We start from the raw sequence: 17,273 nt of genomic DNA, 5'->3' as shown, positions 1-17,273 counted from the left end.
AGAGCTGGACACGACTTAGTGACTGAACAGCAACAACAATAATGACTTTATTTCGCAGACAGTCATTGGATCTTTTTTTTTCATAATGCTCACCTTGTTTTGAGTTATTATATTCTCACACATCCATTAATTTTTTGCTATATATTAAACTTTGAAGTAGGTTAGGGAGCTTTCCCCAACATTCAAATATGTGATGGACCTAGATAAATATTGGAAGTGTTAAATATTGTAAGATCTGATGAAGGAAGATAGGGGAAGTATTTTATTTTCTCTGGTTCTGTTTTGCAAGGCTACGGACAACCTGAGCAGAAAATCTGATCACTGAATAGTGTTTCTTCTGCCTGATGCTGTGACAGCTTGATAGAAACGAAGTCATGTCCTCCATACCCAATTGGATAACTGTCCTCAGCAGCAGAACTTCTAATTTATTCAATGAGCCACTGAACAACGTGAAAGCCAAGTGCGAACATCTCCCTGGTGCCGGGGTCCAGCCCCGGTGGATCCAGGGAATTCGAAGTGGGGACGGTGTTAGTGAGGATCAGGAAACAACTGCTTAATTAAACGTTAATTAAGGATATAAAGAGTAGTAAAATAAGGATAGCTCAGTGATGAAATTCAGTAGCGAAAAGAGGCTGAAATAAGGATAGCTCAGTGAGGAAATTCAGTGGAGAAAAGAGGCTGAATAATTCAGCCAGAAGGTAAGAGAAAGAACGACATGGGGAGACCAAGTTTCGGTGAACAAGGCCCGCACTTTATTTTCCAAAGTAGTTTTTATACCTTAAATTATGCATAGAGGATAATGGGGGAAGGGGTAGAGTCATGCAGTAAGCCAGGCTTTCTTCCTGCAGACTTATCATATGCAAAAGTTTAGGTGATTTGCATCATCTTCTGGCCCGGAGGCCTGTTAACATTTTAAGACCCTTTCTTCAGAAAACTTATTTTTCTCTAAAGGTGATTAGTCAGGCGCCACCCTCCAAAAGCATTAAAGTTGCATTCCTATAGGGCAAAGGTGTGGTGGGCTGTAACAAGAAAAAGAATTAACTCAAGGGTCCCAGGTTACAAACATTAAAACTACTACTTATACCAATTATATTAATCAATACACTGCCAGGGACACAACAGGTAAGGGATATGGAAACTTAGCAGCAAACATTGGCCCAACAAGTGAAAATCCCTTCACCAATACAATTTCTAATCAATCTTTTAACTGCTCAAAGGAATCTGTATTTAGACAGTTTAGAACATTTCATGCCTCTCACAGTTGGGAGGCTCTGAGCAATCACATGTGGCTGAAAAAACCTATTCAGGCAGGCTAGAGGACTTCCAAAGGAGTTTGTAGGTTGAAACACTATCACACCCAGGAACTTTATTAACTGGAGCTGTAAGTTAACTCTTTTTTTCAGAGAGAGGTAGTCGGGGACAGCCCCCTGTAAAGTCAGAGGTGAAGGTGAGAGCACAAAGCAGAAAGTAGGCAGACTCTGGTTTTGGGGGTAGATGCTCAAGAATTTCCAGGGGGACTCCTGAGGCTCGATCCCGCCTTTGCGTATGCTGGGCCTCCTTCCTCATGACCTTTGCCATGGGCAGAGTTCCTCACGCTGGCTCCTGGCAGTGATAGACTTCCAGTTGAGCTATTCCAGATCCTGAAAGATTATGTTGTGAAAGTGCTGCACTCAATATGCAATATGCAATATGCGCTCAATATGCAATATGCCGGCTCCCGGCACCCTGGGATCTCTGTTCTAGAACTTGACCGTCTCTCCACAGGCTCCAAATCCTCCCCTCTCCTGGTTCAAGAGCCACCCCTCACCTCCAGGCTCCAACTCTTCAGATTATCCTAAGAGCAATGTAAAGTAACTAAAATATTTCATCACGGGAATGATAGGGTCAAGTCTGCATTTTAGAAAGATCATTATTGCTGAAGAGTGGAGAATTGTTAAAGTAAGATAATGGCACAGAGGTTTCTTTAGACATTGCTGAGAAGATCAAGGAGAGAGCAGGTGGAGATCGGGGACAAGGTAGCATTGAGGAAGTGGAGGAGAAGGCAGGTTGAGAAGTTCCAAGAAAAGAGCATCATCATGACTTAGAGTTTGATTGGATGAGAAGGAGGGGAGAGAGAAAAACCAGGGATAATACCCTAATTTAAAGCTATGGACAACTGAATAGATGCTCTTCCCATCCAGAGATAAGGAACTTAAGAGAATGAACATGTTTTAGCAGTGAGTGAAAGTCGCTCAGTCGTGTCCAACTCTTTGCGACCCCCTGGACTATACAGTCCAGGGAATTCTCCAGGCCAGAATACTGGAGTGGGTAGCCTTTTCCTTCTCCAGAGGATCTTCCCAGCCCAGGGCCCGAACCCAGGTCTTCCACATTGTGGGTGGATTCTTTACCGCTGAGCCACAAGGGAAGCCCTGTTTTAGCAGAGGATGGTAAATAATATACTCGAGGGTATGTCCACACTGGGTTGTCTGTGGAACATCTCAGTGAAAAGTGAAACTAGTCAGAAGATACACTTTACTAGAAGAATTACAGTGGTCCAATTGTTGAATAAATCATATAAGTGTATATGCAATAATAATATATCATCAAAAATCTATATTTCGACTTGAAGGGATACCTGTAATACAGTGTGAGTTTAACCTATGGTGCCTAGATTACAAATAATGTATACAGTATGATCCCAGTTTTCTAAATGACCCAGTACCTATCTATCTACGTATCTATCTTCTTATCTACCTGCTCATCTATAAAGTATACACACCCAGAGAAGTTGACAGCAACTATTGCTAAATGTAAAATTTTTAAGAACATTATTTTCTCAATTTTCCTCGCCAGTATTTTCTAACCACTTTTTAAAATATTTATTTATTTATTTGGCTGCACCAGGTCTTAGTTGAGGCAAGCAGGTTCTTTGATCTTCATTGGGGCAGGTGGGTTCTTTAGTTGTGGCATGCAGAATCCAGCTCCCTGACCAGGGATCAAACCTGGGCCCTGTGCACTGGGAGCACAGGGTCTTAGCCACTGGACCATTAGGAAAGCTCCTCTAACCATTTTTTGTTAAAACACACATAATTAGTGTGTGTTTGTCACTCAGTCGTGTCCAACTCTTTATGATCCCATGGACTGTAGCCCACTAGGCCCCTCTGTCCATGGAATTCTCCAGGTAAGAATACTGGAGTGGGTTGCCATTCCCTTCTCCAGGGGATATTCCTAACCTAGGGATAGAGCCTGGGTCTCCTGCACTGCAGGCAGATTCCTTACCACCTGAGCCATCAGGGAAGCCCCAGTGAGTACACATAGCCTTTACAGTAGGAAAAGTATAACAAAAGGAAACCTTCAAATGTAATATATCCTTGATAGTAAGACTGGTATTATTCACCCTCACCGGACCCCCTGTATCCAGCAGAGCACCATGCTCATGAAATACTGAATAATCATCACCTTCTCCCCGGCATAAGGCCAGGGAGATGAGCTGTTGGGTAGGGCCAGAGAGGAGGAGTCCATGCTAAAGGGGACTGAGCAGAGACCTGGGTTGCAGTTATGGAACCAATGGGACATATGAGGACCTCCTTATTAAAAATAACGACTTCAGATGAATTTCTTTTCTTAAAATTTTTCTATTTTGACAATTTCAGATTTGCAGACATGTTGTAAAGAAAGTTCAAATAAATAATTCACAGACACTCTTCACCCAGACTCGTATCTGTTAACATTTTACTACATTTTCTTTCCACTCTATTTCAAGGAGATTCAGACACACAGAACAAGTCGGTATTAAGATATTCCATTTCCTAAATAATTCTACAATCATTCCCCTCTATGAGAACCCCTTTGGCAGGGAACTTCCTCTTTCAGAGGCTACTCCCTTCCCCTCCTAGCCCCTCCCGCTCCTTGGCCAAGAACACTGAACAGGAAGAAGTGTTTGCTCAGGGATGCTGGTGAGACAGAGACTATGTGAGGAAGGAAGGACACTGCCCACACACAAGGAGCCTATTCTCACTGAAAGGGCCTCCACCCGCCACACCAAGCACAAGGCCACTGGGAAAGATCCCCACCTGCAGACCAGACCAGCCTTCCAGGGAGACATCAGGTGAGTCTCTGCGTGTCCTCTCTATACAGATTGTTGGCTCTGCTCCCCAGCCAAGGACCTCAGGGACACTTGTCCTGTCTGTCGGACTCCTGGCATAATTTTTTGAAGACAGTGACTTCTGAGAGCTTAGACTGTATAGCCAAGACTACAAATGAAAGGCCCGGGGAGCAAGGTTCATTTCAAGGTTAAGGGTTCTCAAAGTCCAGCAGAGGATTTATTCATCAGACAGAGTTTAAGAGCCATAGATGGGAACAGGATTGAGGCCGAGAGCTAGGGATGGCGGAGGAGAGGCAGCACACCAAGTTCAAAGGTTCACAAGGAGCACAAGCTCCTCCCTGTCTTCTGGGTATGTGCTGGGTCTCCTCCTTGCACCTATCAATGTCATGTCCGGCTTCCCAGCCCCTAAGGGGTGCTCTGAGAGTCTGGCACGCCCCCCGCTGGAAAGAAGCCTTGTCCCAGATTCTGATGGTGACATTCTGCCCTCATGCCCACAGGCCTCCTCATCTCCTGCATCATGAACTGGCATATGATAATCTCTGCGCTTATAGTAGTGGTGCTTAAGATTGTTGGAATGACCTTATTTCTGCTTTATTGTGAGTATCTGATCAACCTCTTACCACAACTAAGATCGTACTCTTCTTGACTCTTCCCTTAGGATGCAGGGTTGAATATAAAGGTTAAATGCTCAAGACTTTCCAGCTGAGGGCAATTGACGGCCCTTCTCATTCCCAGACACACACAATGAACAGGGTTCCTTGGTCTACCTTGGAGATACAAAACAGAGCAGTGTCTGATGATTAGACTTCCACACAAAATTTTTGCCACTAGAGTATTCATTGGGTAATCTGAACTGAAGTACTCTGCAGTGCTTGTTATAGTTGCTAATTTGAAAATACAGCTCCAGTCCAACCCAATGATAAGCTGTGGGACATGCTAAGTCACTTCAGTTGTGTCTGACTCTTTGCAACCCCATGGACTGTGACCCACCAGACTCCTCTGTTCGTGGGGATTCTCTAGCAAGAATATTGGAGTGGATTGCCTCTCCAATGCCCTCCTCCAGGGGATCTTCCCAACCCAGGAATCGAACTCAGGTCTTTTAAGTCCCTTGCATTAGCAGGTAGGTCCTGCCACCTGGAGCTACATTAAGGGTTAATGGGGTTTTACTGGGCAAGATATTTTCCTTTATGTACACAGAGACTAATTCATCCAAATGTTCAGAAAAAGAGGCCTCATATCAAAAGATTTTACCACAGTTGCAGCAAGTAAAATCTTCTCCAGCCTCAGAAGCCTATGGGGAAGATAAATGAGGAAGGAAATATGATTTGGAGGCAACAGTTGGGTAAGAGATATCGACCATATGGCCCAATCTCAAGGTGCAGTTTCTACCACATAAGAGAGCAGGATGAGAATGCGTGAATATATCCACAGGAAACATACGCCCATCTTGGCTGACCTGAGCCAGCGAGCTCAACCTGTCCCACTGATAGGTGCTATGTCCCACCAGCCCCACAGTAACGTCTGTCTGTAACACTCACTGCACAGCCACCTTTGAGGCTGAGTCAACAGCTGATTTTCTTTGCAGTCCCACAGATTTTTGGTGAAAATAATGCCATCTTCATTCCCACAGAGAGCTCTGCAACAGGTAATGTACATGAAAATAACCTCCTCTCCCCTCTCCAGGTTCCTCTGTGCTTAAGTCTTAGAGACCTTTCTCAAAGCCTCCTTCCCCTAGACATTCTTCTGTAGAATGAGTTCATAAAAAGCTGCTAGTTGTTATAAGATGAATGAGTTCCAAAACTCCTATGTACAACATAGTGACTGTAAGTACTAACAGTGTATTGTATGCAAGGAAGTTGCTAGAAGAGTAGATGCTCAATGTTCTCCCAACACACAAAAAAGATGATTATGCGAGGTGATGGAGGAGTTAACTGACCTTATTGTGTTGATAATTTTGCAATAAGTACATGTATGAGATCATCATGTTGTATATTTAAACTTATACAATGTTATGTGTGAATATCTCAATAAAGCTGGAAAAGTAAAATAAATGCAGCACACCCAGAAAAACAAATATCTTCCAATTTATTTTCTTACTTTTAGAGATGAGAAACCAAGACTAGACTTGGTGAAATTTCAGATCCTGTTTTCCTCTTGGGAATGAGGATGGTTTGTGTATAACTAGTGTAATGTGATGTGAAAGTACTTTATAAACCTTGTCATTTAAAGAATTGTTTAAAGAAACCCATGCCCCACAAAAATCATCAAAAATTATATTCAACGCCTTTTTTTGGTGCCAAGCAGTATGCTAGACCAAACACAGAAGGAGATTGAAAACAGGAGAAATTAGTCAACTATCATCTACAAAGCACAAAGTCCAATGCCAGAAGCTATGGGGGATAAAGACATGTCAGGCATGGCTCTCCTTATGAACCCCACCTCCTTTTGAAGCTTTTCCAAGGATCTCCTTCTCACTTGCTCTTAAGACAAACCTACTACTAACCACATCTTTATCAGAAAGATAATTTCTTCTTCATTTTTGTAGCAACTGAGGCACCCAGTAAGTACAGTGAGCCAAAAGGAGGAAACGCTGAAATGCTCATGAAATACATATACAGTTCTGTTCAGTTATAATCCCCAAGTCGATTCTAATGAAAACCAAGTTATGCTATATTACAAAGAGCCTTTTGAGCAGGGGACTGAAATAAAAAGTGAATGCTAACTTGCATGTTTTATGTATGATTGTAAGTAGCTAACTGGCATCTGGGTAAATTAAACTGGTCTTCAACCACCATGGACAAACAACTGGTCCATTAAGGAAAAGTCTGATTGACCTCTGGAGCCACTGTAACTACACGCTCCAACAGCCAGTGTTCCCCAAAAATAATGAGGCCTCTTGGAGGCCTACTGATTCTCCTTTTATGTTAATATACAGAGATGAATGGACTCTTCTCTGCCCACAGGAAATCTCTGGGGACTCCCCTGGCAGTCCAGTGGTTAAGACTCTGTGCTTCTGCTGAGGGGGTGCATGGATTCAACCCCTGGTCAAGGAAATAAGATCCCATATGCCATGTGGCATAGCCAAAAAATAAAAGAGAAACCTCTAGAATGTCCATCTGCCTCCTTGTCTGCCAACATCTTCTAGTTCTGAATCTTGTTCCAGTTAGCACAGTCCTTAGGGCTGATAATTGCTGATGAGAGAGAGTCAAGAGCTGCCCATCAGGACTATGGGTTTTCACATAGGGTTTAAGGCACCAGCAATGGAGAGAGTAGCAAAGGTGCTCTGTGGAGCCTGGGGAGAAGCACTCCAAACAGCTCTTTGGGGAAAACACTGTAAAAGGTATAGATGAGAAAGAACAGGGAGGTTTCCTTTCTGGTACTGAATGCATCTATTCCTCTTCCTTTCTCCTGCTCTTTTTCTTGGCATTTCACACCGTCAAAAGTATATGTGAGTGTGTGCCAAGTCATTTCAGTCGTGTCCAACTCTTTGCAACCCTATGGATTGTAGCCCACCAGGCTCCTCTGTCCATGGGGATTCTCTAGGCAAGAATACTGGAGTGGCTTGCCGTGCCCTCCTCCAGAGCATCTTCCAAATCCAGGGATCTAACTTGCATCTCTTATATCTCCTGCATTATCAGGCGGGTTCTTTACCACTAGAGCCACCTGGGAACCCCGTCAAAGGTATATATGAGACACCAAAAAGACACCTGAGGCAGGTCAAATAATAGTAGTAGTTGGATGGATGTTCCAAAGGGAAAAAACCTGAAAAATTCCAACACAGAGTGGCAAAGAGTCCCTTGTTAATTCCACTGTCCATTCTGGACATCTGCTGTGACATTTGTGTGTCACACCCATCATCCAGCTATCTTCAGGTTTTCTTTTCATTTCAGTCCCACAGATTTTGGGGAATGGCACTGTCAGCTTCACTCCAACAGAGAGCTACGGAACAGGTACAGTGCAAGCTTATAGCCCTCTCCACCTCCAGGTTCTTAGGTAGTGAATTCTTAAAGACTTTTCCCATTGTCTCCTTTCTTATGAAACTGTTTGCCTCAATAGGGCCATAATGACCTTATCATCATTTCCTTCATGTTACAGACAGGGAAACTGGGGCTAAAGTGAATGAAATTTCTTCTTGGATTGAAGAGAATTGTATTGATATAATAATTATAAAGAAACCCACATCCTACTGTCTTATGATTCACTCCCAAGGTGCACATCCAAAATCTCACTAATCTCACCCTCTCTTTTCTTCGATTTCTGTAGTCTGCCCCAAGGGGTGGGATTTTCATCAGGGAAGATGTTTTTTCTTGTCCAAATCAGAATCGTCTTGGAACAAGAGCATGAACTTTTGCAAGGAAAAAGGATCCACGTTGGCCATTGTCAACACGCCAGAGAAACTGGTAAGCCCATGGAATGGTACAGAAAAGCAGCATCCCCTTCACCAGCCTCAGTGGGTGGAGTTGAGTTGATGGGGCAATTTGATTTGTGGAGCAGGGGATGGGTGTTGGGATGGACACGGGGTGGGAAGCTCTTCTCAGTAGCAGTGGGGTGTGTTCCTCGGACCCATCTGAGCTAATGAAATCCGCACTCTATGGTCTCTTCCGTGAGCAGTGTGTTGGGGAGGGGCCAGGACATTTAAAATACAGGGAATCATGTTGATATATGGCAAAACCAATACAATATTGTAAAGTTAAAAAATAAAATAAAATAAATTAAAAAAAATAAAATAAAATACAGGGAATGACTAAATGAGCTGATGTGTATAAAGCTTTTAAAACTATGGAATTCTTCACAGACGTGAGCTGTTAATGTTTGATCCCAATCAGCCTAATAAGTAAGGAAGTTTTTAAATAACAAAATTAGTAATATGCAAAACAAAGAATCAAGTCATAGAATTGGGGTTGCAGTGTGCAATTATGAGAGTAAAAATAGCTCATAGTATATTAAAAAGCTTTATTATCTCTTTTTCATAATAACAATTCTGAGGAGTTATAGTTCTTCATATTTTATATATGGGAAAACTAGGAAACCACCTACAGTCCAATAAAAATTAAATTTTAAGAAGTGAATTTTCATGCTTAAATAAATAGAATAAAATTTAAATGTAAAAAATTTGGGCACAGGAAAATAATTTGATCAAGGTCATATACCTAATAAATGATAGCACATGGAATTGAATTGAGATCTCTCTAAGTCCAAAACCCACACTCTAATCAATTTTAGGTCTTCCCATGTGGTACTAGTGGTAAAAAATCTGCCTACTGATGCAGGAGACAGAACCAAGAGCTGTGGGTTCGATCCCTGGGTTGGGAAGATCCCCTGGAGAAGGAAATGGCAACCCACTCCAGTATTCTTGCCTGGAGAATCCCCATGGACACAGGAGCCTGGTGGGCTACAGCCCATGGGGTTGCAAAGAGTCGGACACGACTGAGCAACTGAATTTTAGGCCATAATTTTATTTGCAGTTGCTTCTCCTTCAAACCCTAAGTATTTGCTGAGCACTAGACATTGTGCTGCACACAGTATTCTAGCTTCTTTCCGCTCTTCCCTTCACACTTCCTCTAAAAAGTCCCGTAGTGGTGAAGAGTTTATGAGAGCGTCTCTGTGAATCTCAGTAGTAGGTGCCCAACAGTGATCAGGGATGGTGATGATACAGCTCCTCTAGAGCTAAGGACTCAAGTGGGAAGAGAAAAATGCCTTAAAGTAGAAAACCAAGAACAAGACAGAGTGCAGAAAAGAGAAAAAGGAAAGAAGAAAAGAGGAGAATGGGAAAGGAAGTCCATAACCTCTTTTCCTCTACTAAACCCTGAAGAGTTGATGCATCTCAAAAGCCATCCTTGGCATTGTCTGCCAATTACACTTACACTCATGCTAACCCCAGAACAAGCTCATCACATCAATGGCTTGCTAATGACTCTCATATCCATATCTTCAGTTTCCTTCCCTAGACCAGGAAGAGTATCACATTCCACTTTGATGTCTCAAAACCATGACAAACATACCATGCTTGAAACGAAATCAAATGTATTTTACTCCAACTGCTCCTACTCTTGTATCCCAATACTGGTGAGTCATCATGTCAACCGAAATGGAACACTGACAGTTTTCTGGCACTTCGCCTTTCTGCGTCCCTCCTAAATTAGCTGCTAAGTTCTTTCCCTGCTATCTCCACAGCAAATCATTCAGCTCTCCCCTGGATTTCTTTGGGATTCTTCTAATTTCTTTCCTTGCCCCTAGTTTTGCCGCTTCTTACCTATCCTCCACAGATCTGACTTACGAATTGCTCTAAGGCTCTAAACTGTGCCATTTTCCAAAATGAAGTGAGTTAAAGCCCAGTTTCCCTAACATGACATGCAAGCCTTGTATGGTCCAGCCTCTGCCTTCTCTCCAATCCTGTCTCTGAACCCACTTCCCTCCTATTTCTGCACCAATAGAATTCAGCATCTTGTAGTTCCACAGATGCTCCAGCCTGTGGCGCTAGTGGTAAAGAACCCGTCTGCCAAAGCAGGAAATGAAGAGGAGCGGGCTTCATCCCTGGGTTGGAAAGATCCCCTGAAGGAGGAAATGGAAACCTCCTCCAGTATTCTTGCCTGGAGAATCCAATGGACAGAGGAGCCTGACAGGCTACGGCCAGTGGGGTTGGTCACAAAAAGTCGGACACAACTGAAGCGACTGAGCACGCATGCACACTCTGCAGTCTGCCTGTGATCTAATGCTTCCTTTTCCAGGAAGTCCAATCCTGACCACCCCACGACAACCCCCCACCCCCCCACTCCCCCACACACACCCCGCTCCTAGCACTTGCCTTACAATAACTATCTCCCCAAATCCATCTCACATATTACCTCATCTACAGCCTTTATATAGACCCCGAAATCCAGGTAGAATTATTCACTTCCTCCTTTCTCCCTGGGCATGTATGCGTGCTAAGTTGCTTCAGTCACATATGACTCTATGAGACCCCATGGACTGCAGCCCGCCAGGCCCCTCTGTCCATGGGATTCTCCAGGCAAGAATAGTGGAGTGGGTTGCCATGCCCTCCTCCAGGGGATCTTCCTGACCCAAGGATCCAACCCGCATCTCCTGTGGCTCCTGCATTGCAGGTGGATTCTTTACCTCTGAGCCACGGGGGAAGCCCTCTTGGTCCATATCTAATACAGATTTCCTAAAAGCATTACACCTGGGATACCCTACTATGCTGGTCAACTCATCTACCTTCTCTTATTAGATCTGTGGATTTTCAACATGTTGGGATAACTGAGGCTTTAAAAATCGTGATGAAATCTATTCATTTCTTTCCAGAAACATTACATAAGCACAATATTTTTAATGACATTCCAGCGGTTTTATAGATCCCTGTAGAAACCATCCCTGCTTCCAGCAAGAGAAAGAAGGGTTAAGAACCCTTGTTTTAGACCATGGGTCAGCAGACATTTTTTAAAACATAGATGGTATATATTTTACACTTTTCAGGTCCTATGTTCTCTGTCACAACTCCTTAATAGTGCCATCATCGTTCAAAAGCAGCTATACACCATATGTATCAAATTGCCACGGCCTGTTCCATTAAAACCTTGTTTATAAAAATTTGCTCCGGTCTGAATTTGACCCACTGCCCATATCTTGCCAACCCATTTTAGATCATATATATTTTTTAATATAAATTTATTTATTTTAATTGGAGGCTAATTACTTTACAATATTGTATTGGTTTTGCCATACATCAACATGAATCCACGATGGGTGTACACATGTTCCCCATCCTGGACCCCACTTCCACCCTGCCTCCCCGTACCATCCCTCTGGGTCATCCCAGTGCACCAGCCCCGAGCATCATGTTTCAATGCCATTCTCCCAAATCATCCCACCCTCGCCCTCTCCCAAAGAGTCCAAAAGACTGTTCTATACATAGATAATATATATATATATATATATATATTTTTTTTTTTAAGAAGCAAATTTATTTCTGTATCTCCAACCTAATACAATGCCTGGCACACAACAGATACTAAAAAAAAAAGTTTCCTAAATGAGTAAATATAGTAATCAAGCTTTAAAAATAATGAAGTATTTCATGGAAGAAAAATATTAGGAAAGGAGGAATAAAGGCAATAACCATGGGGATGGAGAGAATACTTAAGTGGGCTTGGATAGCCACTGATAATGGGAGGAATGTGAAGAATACAGGAGAGTCCAGGGGACTCCCAGGTTTCTGGCCAGAGTGATTAGTGACCCATTAATTTAATGCAGAAAGTAAGGTGTCTAAGGTCAGTGTCATTTTAGCAGGCACTCAGTCAGTTCAGTTCAGTTCAGTCGCTCAGTTGTGCCCAACTTTTTGCGACCTTGTGGACTGCAGCACGCCAGGCCTCCCTGTCCATCACCAACTCCTGGAGTTTACCCAAACTCATGTCCTTTGAGTCAGTGATGCCATCCAACCGTCTCATCCTCTGTCATCCCCTTCTCTTCCTGCCCTCAACCTTTCCCAGCGTCAGAGTCTTTTCCAATGAGTCAGTTCTTCGCATCAGGTGGCCAAAGTATTGGAGTTTCAGTTTCAACATCAGTCCTTCCGATGAACACTCAAGACTGATCTCCGTTAGGATGGACTGGTTGGATCTCCTTGCAGTCCAAGGAACTCTCAAAAGTCTTCTCCAACACCACAGTTCAAAAGCATCAATTCTTCAGTGCTCAGCTTTCTTTATAGTCCAGCTCTCACATCCATACATGACTACTGGAAAAACCATAGCCTTGACTAGACACAACTTTGTTGGCAACTGATTATTTCTCATGGCATTATCGGCTTTGGCAACATACTTTCAAATCTCCCTGTTTTCCCTTGCCAAGTATTCAAGGAATTTATTTGATCCAGTCTTGCTGCTGCTGCTGCTAAGTCACTTAGGTCGTGTCCGACTCTGTGTGACCCCATAGACGGCAGCCCACCAGGCTCCTCCGTCTCTGGGTTTCTCCAGGCAAGAATACTGGAGTGGGTTGCCATTTCCTTTTCCAATGTATACATGCATGCTAAGTCGCTTCAGTCCTGTCTGACTCTGTGCGACCCCATGAACAGCAGCCCGTCAGGCTCCTCTGTCCACAGGATTCTCCAGGCAAGAATACTGGAGTGGGTTGCCATTTCCTTCTCCAAGATGATCCAGTCTTATTTGGAAGGTAAAACTTCTGGCAATGAAAACATTCTTATGCAGAGTAGATCAAAGAAAGTTGTATTTGAAATTATCCTTTTTTAGATGGCATAGTCCCCTCCTCCTTGATTTTCAAAGCATCAGCATCACTGGGAATTTGCTAGGAATGCAAATTCTTGGTCCCTTACACCAGACTTACTAAACCAGAGCCCAGCAATCTATGTTTTCACAAGACCTCCACATGATTTTGATGCTCTGGGTAAAATGAGAATCACTTCTCTAGGGCTGGTGGGTAGTGCCAGGGATAGCCAGTCCTGGAGTCCTTTACTTGTTCCCAGAATCAGATATAATCATGAGTCCATTGGCACAAAGGAAGCAGCAGAAAAGAACTTTTTGCTGATTGTTTTATCTCTTTTTAATTTCTAGAAATTTCTCCAGGACATAACTGGTGCTGAGAAGTATTTTATTGGCTTATTATACCAGCCTGTAGAGAAAACGTGGCACTGGATCAACAACGCTAAGTTTAACGGCAAGTACGTGGACAGCTCACATTTTTCTGGGATCTTAGCTGCTTCTAGAGACTAGACCCAAGACTCAGTGGGTTTGCCCTGGAACAGCACAAAGGCTGACACTTAGCTGCATGTTCTCTTCCTCTCCTGTATTCCAACCCACTTATCCCCAGAGACACATTTTTAGGGTAAATTTTTTTACTATGGAAAATATCAAATATTTCTGCATAGAGAGAACTGTTCATTCAACAAATTATTTTGTTCAAATCGAGATCCAAACAAATCCACATACATATCATGTTTGATATATCTCATAATTATCTTTTAACCCAGACATCACATTTTTTTAACTAAGTTCTTACAAGTTCCCCAGATGTGGCTTCTCTGTCTAAAGAAGGGTTATTATAAATAAGTTGTCTATGCCTTAAAGCTACTAAACTTTAACTCCAAAGATCTATGTCCTATGTATTATTCCATGGCCATAGCCATGGTGGGGAACATGACACTCCCAGTGGACCTATGAAAATGGTGAGTCAGATAGAAAGCAAGTCAGTTCCCCAGACTGGAACCAGCTGCTCGCAGAGAGGAGTAAGTAAACATAGCCCTTGCTAAGCACTTTACACATCATTCCTGGTAGCATTCGCAATGATGCTATTAGGAAAAGCTTTTGTTGATTCCCACTTAACAGACAGCTGAATTGAGGACGAGAGACTTAGAAATGTGTTGAATATCACAAAGCCAGGGTGTGGTAGAGCTGCAGTTCGACCCTGCAGCCACTTGGCTCCAAAACTTATGACCTTCCCATGAAACCACACTCTGTCCTGTCAGACTGAAAGACAGTTAAAAGAGGTATGAAAAGACTAACCAAGTTTTTCATAAAGCCAGCTGGTGTCCAGGAAAGGAAGAGATATCTCCTTCCTCCTTCTCCTCTTGGGCCTCCTGTTGAAAACATAGGGCCTCCAGCACTAAAACATTATGTCTGGGAGAAAAGGGGACAAACAGCCCATGAGGTGTTTCTAACCAAACAGAGTGAGTTAATCCAAGACAATGAGTCCGTAAAAGCTCACAGGAGAGCTAACGGGAAAGCATCAGTTTTTGAGCTGGATTTGGGGATGCTGCTGCTGCTAAGTCGCTTCAGTCGTGTCCGACTCTGTGAGACCCCATAGACGGCAGCCCACCATGCTCCTCTGTCCCTAGGACTCTCCAGGCAAGAATACTGGAGTGGGTTGCCATTTCCTTCTCCATGGGCATGCTGAGGGGGTGCCAGAACCAGGAAAAGGCAGGGCTGAAAAGACAGGCCTTAACCATGCTTTCTTTTCTCAACTAGCATTACCAATCAGGGTCAGAATTTCCACTGCGTGACCATAGGCCTAACAAAGACATATGATGCTGTTTCATGTGACATCACCTACCGATGGATCTGTGAGAAGAAGGCCCAATGATGAAGTTCTCTGTGGCCTCCGACAAGAACAACAAATATACAACAGAGACAGCAAAACAGCATATTGGCAATTGGGACTGATCTGGGAGATACAAAACATCAAATTTCTATGTTGGTCTTCCACAGGTCACTGGAGAACCCCCTAATAGCTCCTCAGTGCCAAAGTACCAGGCCCTCCACAAATATACTTGCAGATGCACAGCTGAGGCAAGCTCCTCATTTTGAATCAGCAACTCCCCAAGACCCTATTTCCTGTGAGAGTCACACCCAGGGCTTTGGATCTACACGGGTCAACTGATCAAATGACCTCTTTATCCATCTGGCTACTACTAGAGGTCCTTGGCTATTGGGGGAAATCAGCTTCTGCATTCCACTTTGGGGGACTGGATACTATTAATGTTACCAGGAGACAGACTCAGTTTGATGGAGACAACTGGTTGATACAGAGATGAGGTCTGCTTCTATAGAACCAAGGATTTCTGACTGATCAACAGGCTTTGTTTTGTTCTCAGAGCACATGACCATACTACCAGGGAGAAACTGCAGACTGAGCAGGTGTGAACGTTATTTAAAGAATAGCAAGAGTGGAAGAGGGATAAACTCAGCTTCTGGAGCTCACTTTTGTTCCCAAGAGACCCCTGTTCTCATACTCTCCAGCCTACCTGGGGAGGGACAGCAGAGGCCCTCTTCAATCTGCTTTGAGGCCAGGCCTAGGAATGGTCTTGAAAGCTAAGCTAGGACCAGAGATACTACTGTTCATGAGAATGGAGAGGGAGCTGGGCAGGGGAGGAATCTGCTAGGAAACCTCTCTGAAGACTACTTAACACCCAGGATGATCACACTTCAGAGAACCGAATCTCTGTTCTTCAGCAAAGTCCTAAAGAAATAAGCTAAATATTTCCTTGGTCTTGGACTGAATCTCCATTTTAATGGGTTTTGATGACCTGTTGGTTGAGTGTATATTAAGAATTTGGTATAGTTCCTTGAGTCCCAGTAGTCATAATATATTCCTGCATGCAGTTGTAGACAGATCATGCTGCCAGGTACAATCTACTCACCCCAAAGACACCAGCACTGGTTGGTACCACACTGACCCAGGACTGGTCCAGCTGACCACAGAGTAGAAAAAGGGGAGGACTGCTCAAGGAGACATTGGATGGAGGCAAGTTGTGGGCATTTGGTAGAAAGGGAACTCCAGGGACACAGGAAAGCCATATGCAGGAGGAAAAAGAGCTCATTTGGCCATACTGAAAGAAAGGCAAGAAAAAGGTAGAAAAGTCTTGTGGGCATCCTGTCTGTCCTCTGTACTTGCAGGAAGACATCATCTACAGACCCTTCTCAGGACGTGGGAAAGAGAAAAGAAATACGTATGTGTTTTAATTTAACAAGAATTAAGCCATAAGAACAGACTCATTGGAAAGGACCCTGATACTGGGAAAGATTGAGGCAGGAGGAGAAGGGGACAACAGAGGATGAGATGGTTGGATGGCATCACTGACTCAATGGACATGAGTTTGAGCAAGCTCCAGGAGCTGGTGATGGACCCGGAAGCCTGGCGTGCTGCAGTCCGTGGGGTCGCAAAGAGTCAGACACAACTGAGTGATGAACTGACTGACTGAAGCTATAAGGGAAGTCTGCATAAAACTACTAGAAATTATAGTCACCCAAGTAAAGAGATCACCATTTATGTCTAATAAAAATGTACTACAATGATTGTGAACATCACTTTATGTATGTCGGATTAAATTGATGACAGTTTTATATTTTATTACAACACTAAGCTCTGTTTCTATATTCCTATGCTTCCCAGTTTGGGATTAATTAGCATGGCCACTTACAATGTTTAAAAATGAGATTAATACATTATGTGTTAGAACTTGCTTAAAGGAAGTTATTAGAAGCATTGGGCTGGCCAAAAAGTTTTCATTCAGAGTTTATCCCAAATGAATTTTTGGCCAGCCCAACAATTTGCATCTTGGTGGAGTGGATGTTGGAATGATATTAGAACTCAATGGAGATACAAGCTCTCTGATGGTGTCCATGACAAGCAAGTGCTACAGGGAAGGAAGGCGGAGGTTGAAAGTGTGGTAAAGGAAAGAATGAAC

General features: G+C 43.3%; 1 protein-coding gene across 2 annotated transcripts; it reads left to right on the top strand.

Annotated features, from left to right (window-relative positions):
- The first annotated feature begins 3,899 nt into the window (after positions 1-3,899).
- CLEC5A (C-type lectin domain containing 5A) lies at positions 3,900-16,936 on the top strand. Of its 2 annotated transcripts, XM_019959203.2 has the most exons (7): positions 3,900-4,087; positions 4,582-4,680; positions 5,670-5,729; positions 7,975-8,034; positions 8,348-8,484; positions 13,645-13,751; positions 15,055-16,936. In XM_019959203.2, exons 2-7 carry the CDS (start codon positions 4,602-4,604, stop codon positions 15,167-15,169), a joined length of 558 nt encoding a protein of 185 aa, XP_019814762.1. In that variant the 5' UTR covers positions 3,900-4,087; positions 4,582-4,601; the 3' UTR covers positions 15,170-16,936. The 2 variants fall into 2 exon arrangements, with proteins under 2 accessions (XP_019814762.1, XP_019814763.1); XM_019959204.2 differs by lacking the exon at positions 5,670-5,729 and having other exon boundaries at positions 3,901-4,087.
- Positions 16,937-17,273: the final 337 nt, after the last annotated feature.

Source organism: Bos indicus, chromosome 4 (genome assembly GCF_029378745.1).
Source record: "Bos indicus isolate NIAB-ARS_2022 breed Sahiwal x Tharparkar chromosome 4, NIAB-ARS_B.indTharparkar_mat_pri_1.0, whole genome shotgun sequence".
In the NCBI taxonomy this organism is placed as follows: Eukaryota; Metazoa; Chordata; class Mammalia; order Artiodactyla; family Bovidae; genus Bos; species Bos indicus.
The sequence above is the reverse complement of the archived record's forward strand: the minus strand, read 5'-3'. Positions and strand labels throughout refer to the sequence as shown.

Bases quoted from the DNA above. Each gene is read 5' to 3' on its own strand.
- CLEC5A (XM_019959203.2), top strand. From the start codon at position 4,602: ATGAACTGGCATATGATAATCTCTGCGCTTATAGTAGTGGTGCTTAAG. The intron at 4,681-5,669 runs GTGAGTATCTGA...TTTTCTTTGCAG, and splicing joins GACCTTATTTCTGCTTTATT to TCCCACAGATTTTTGGTGAA. The intron at 5,730-7,974 runs GTAATGTACATG...TTTTCATTTCAG, and splicing joins CACAGAGAGCTCTGCAACAG to TCCCACAGATTTTGGGGAAT.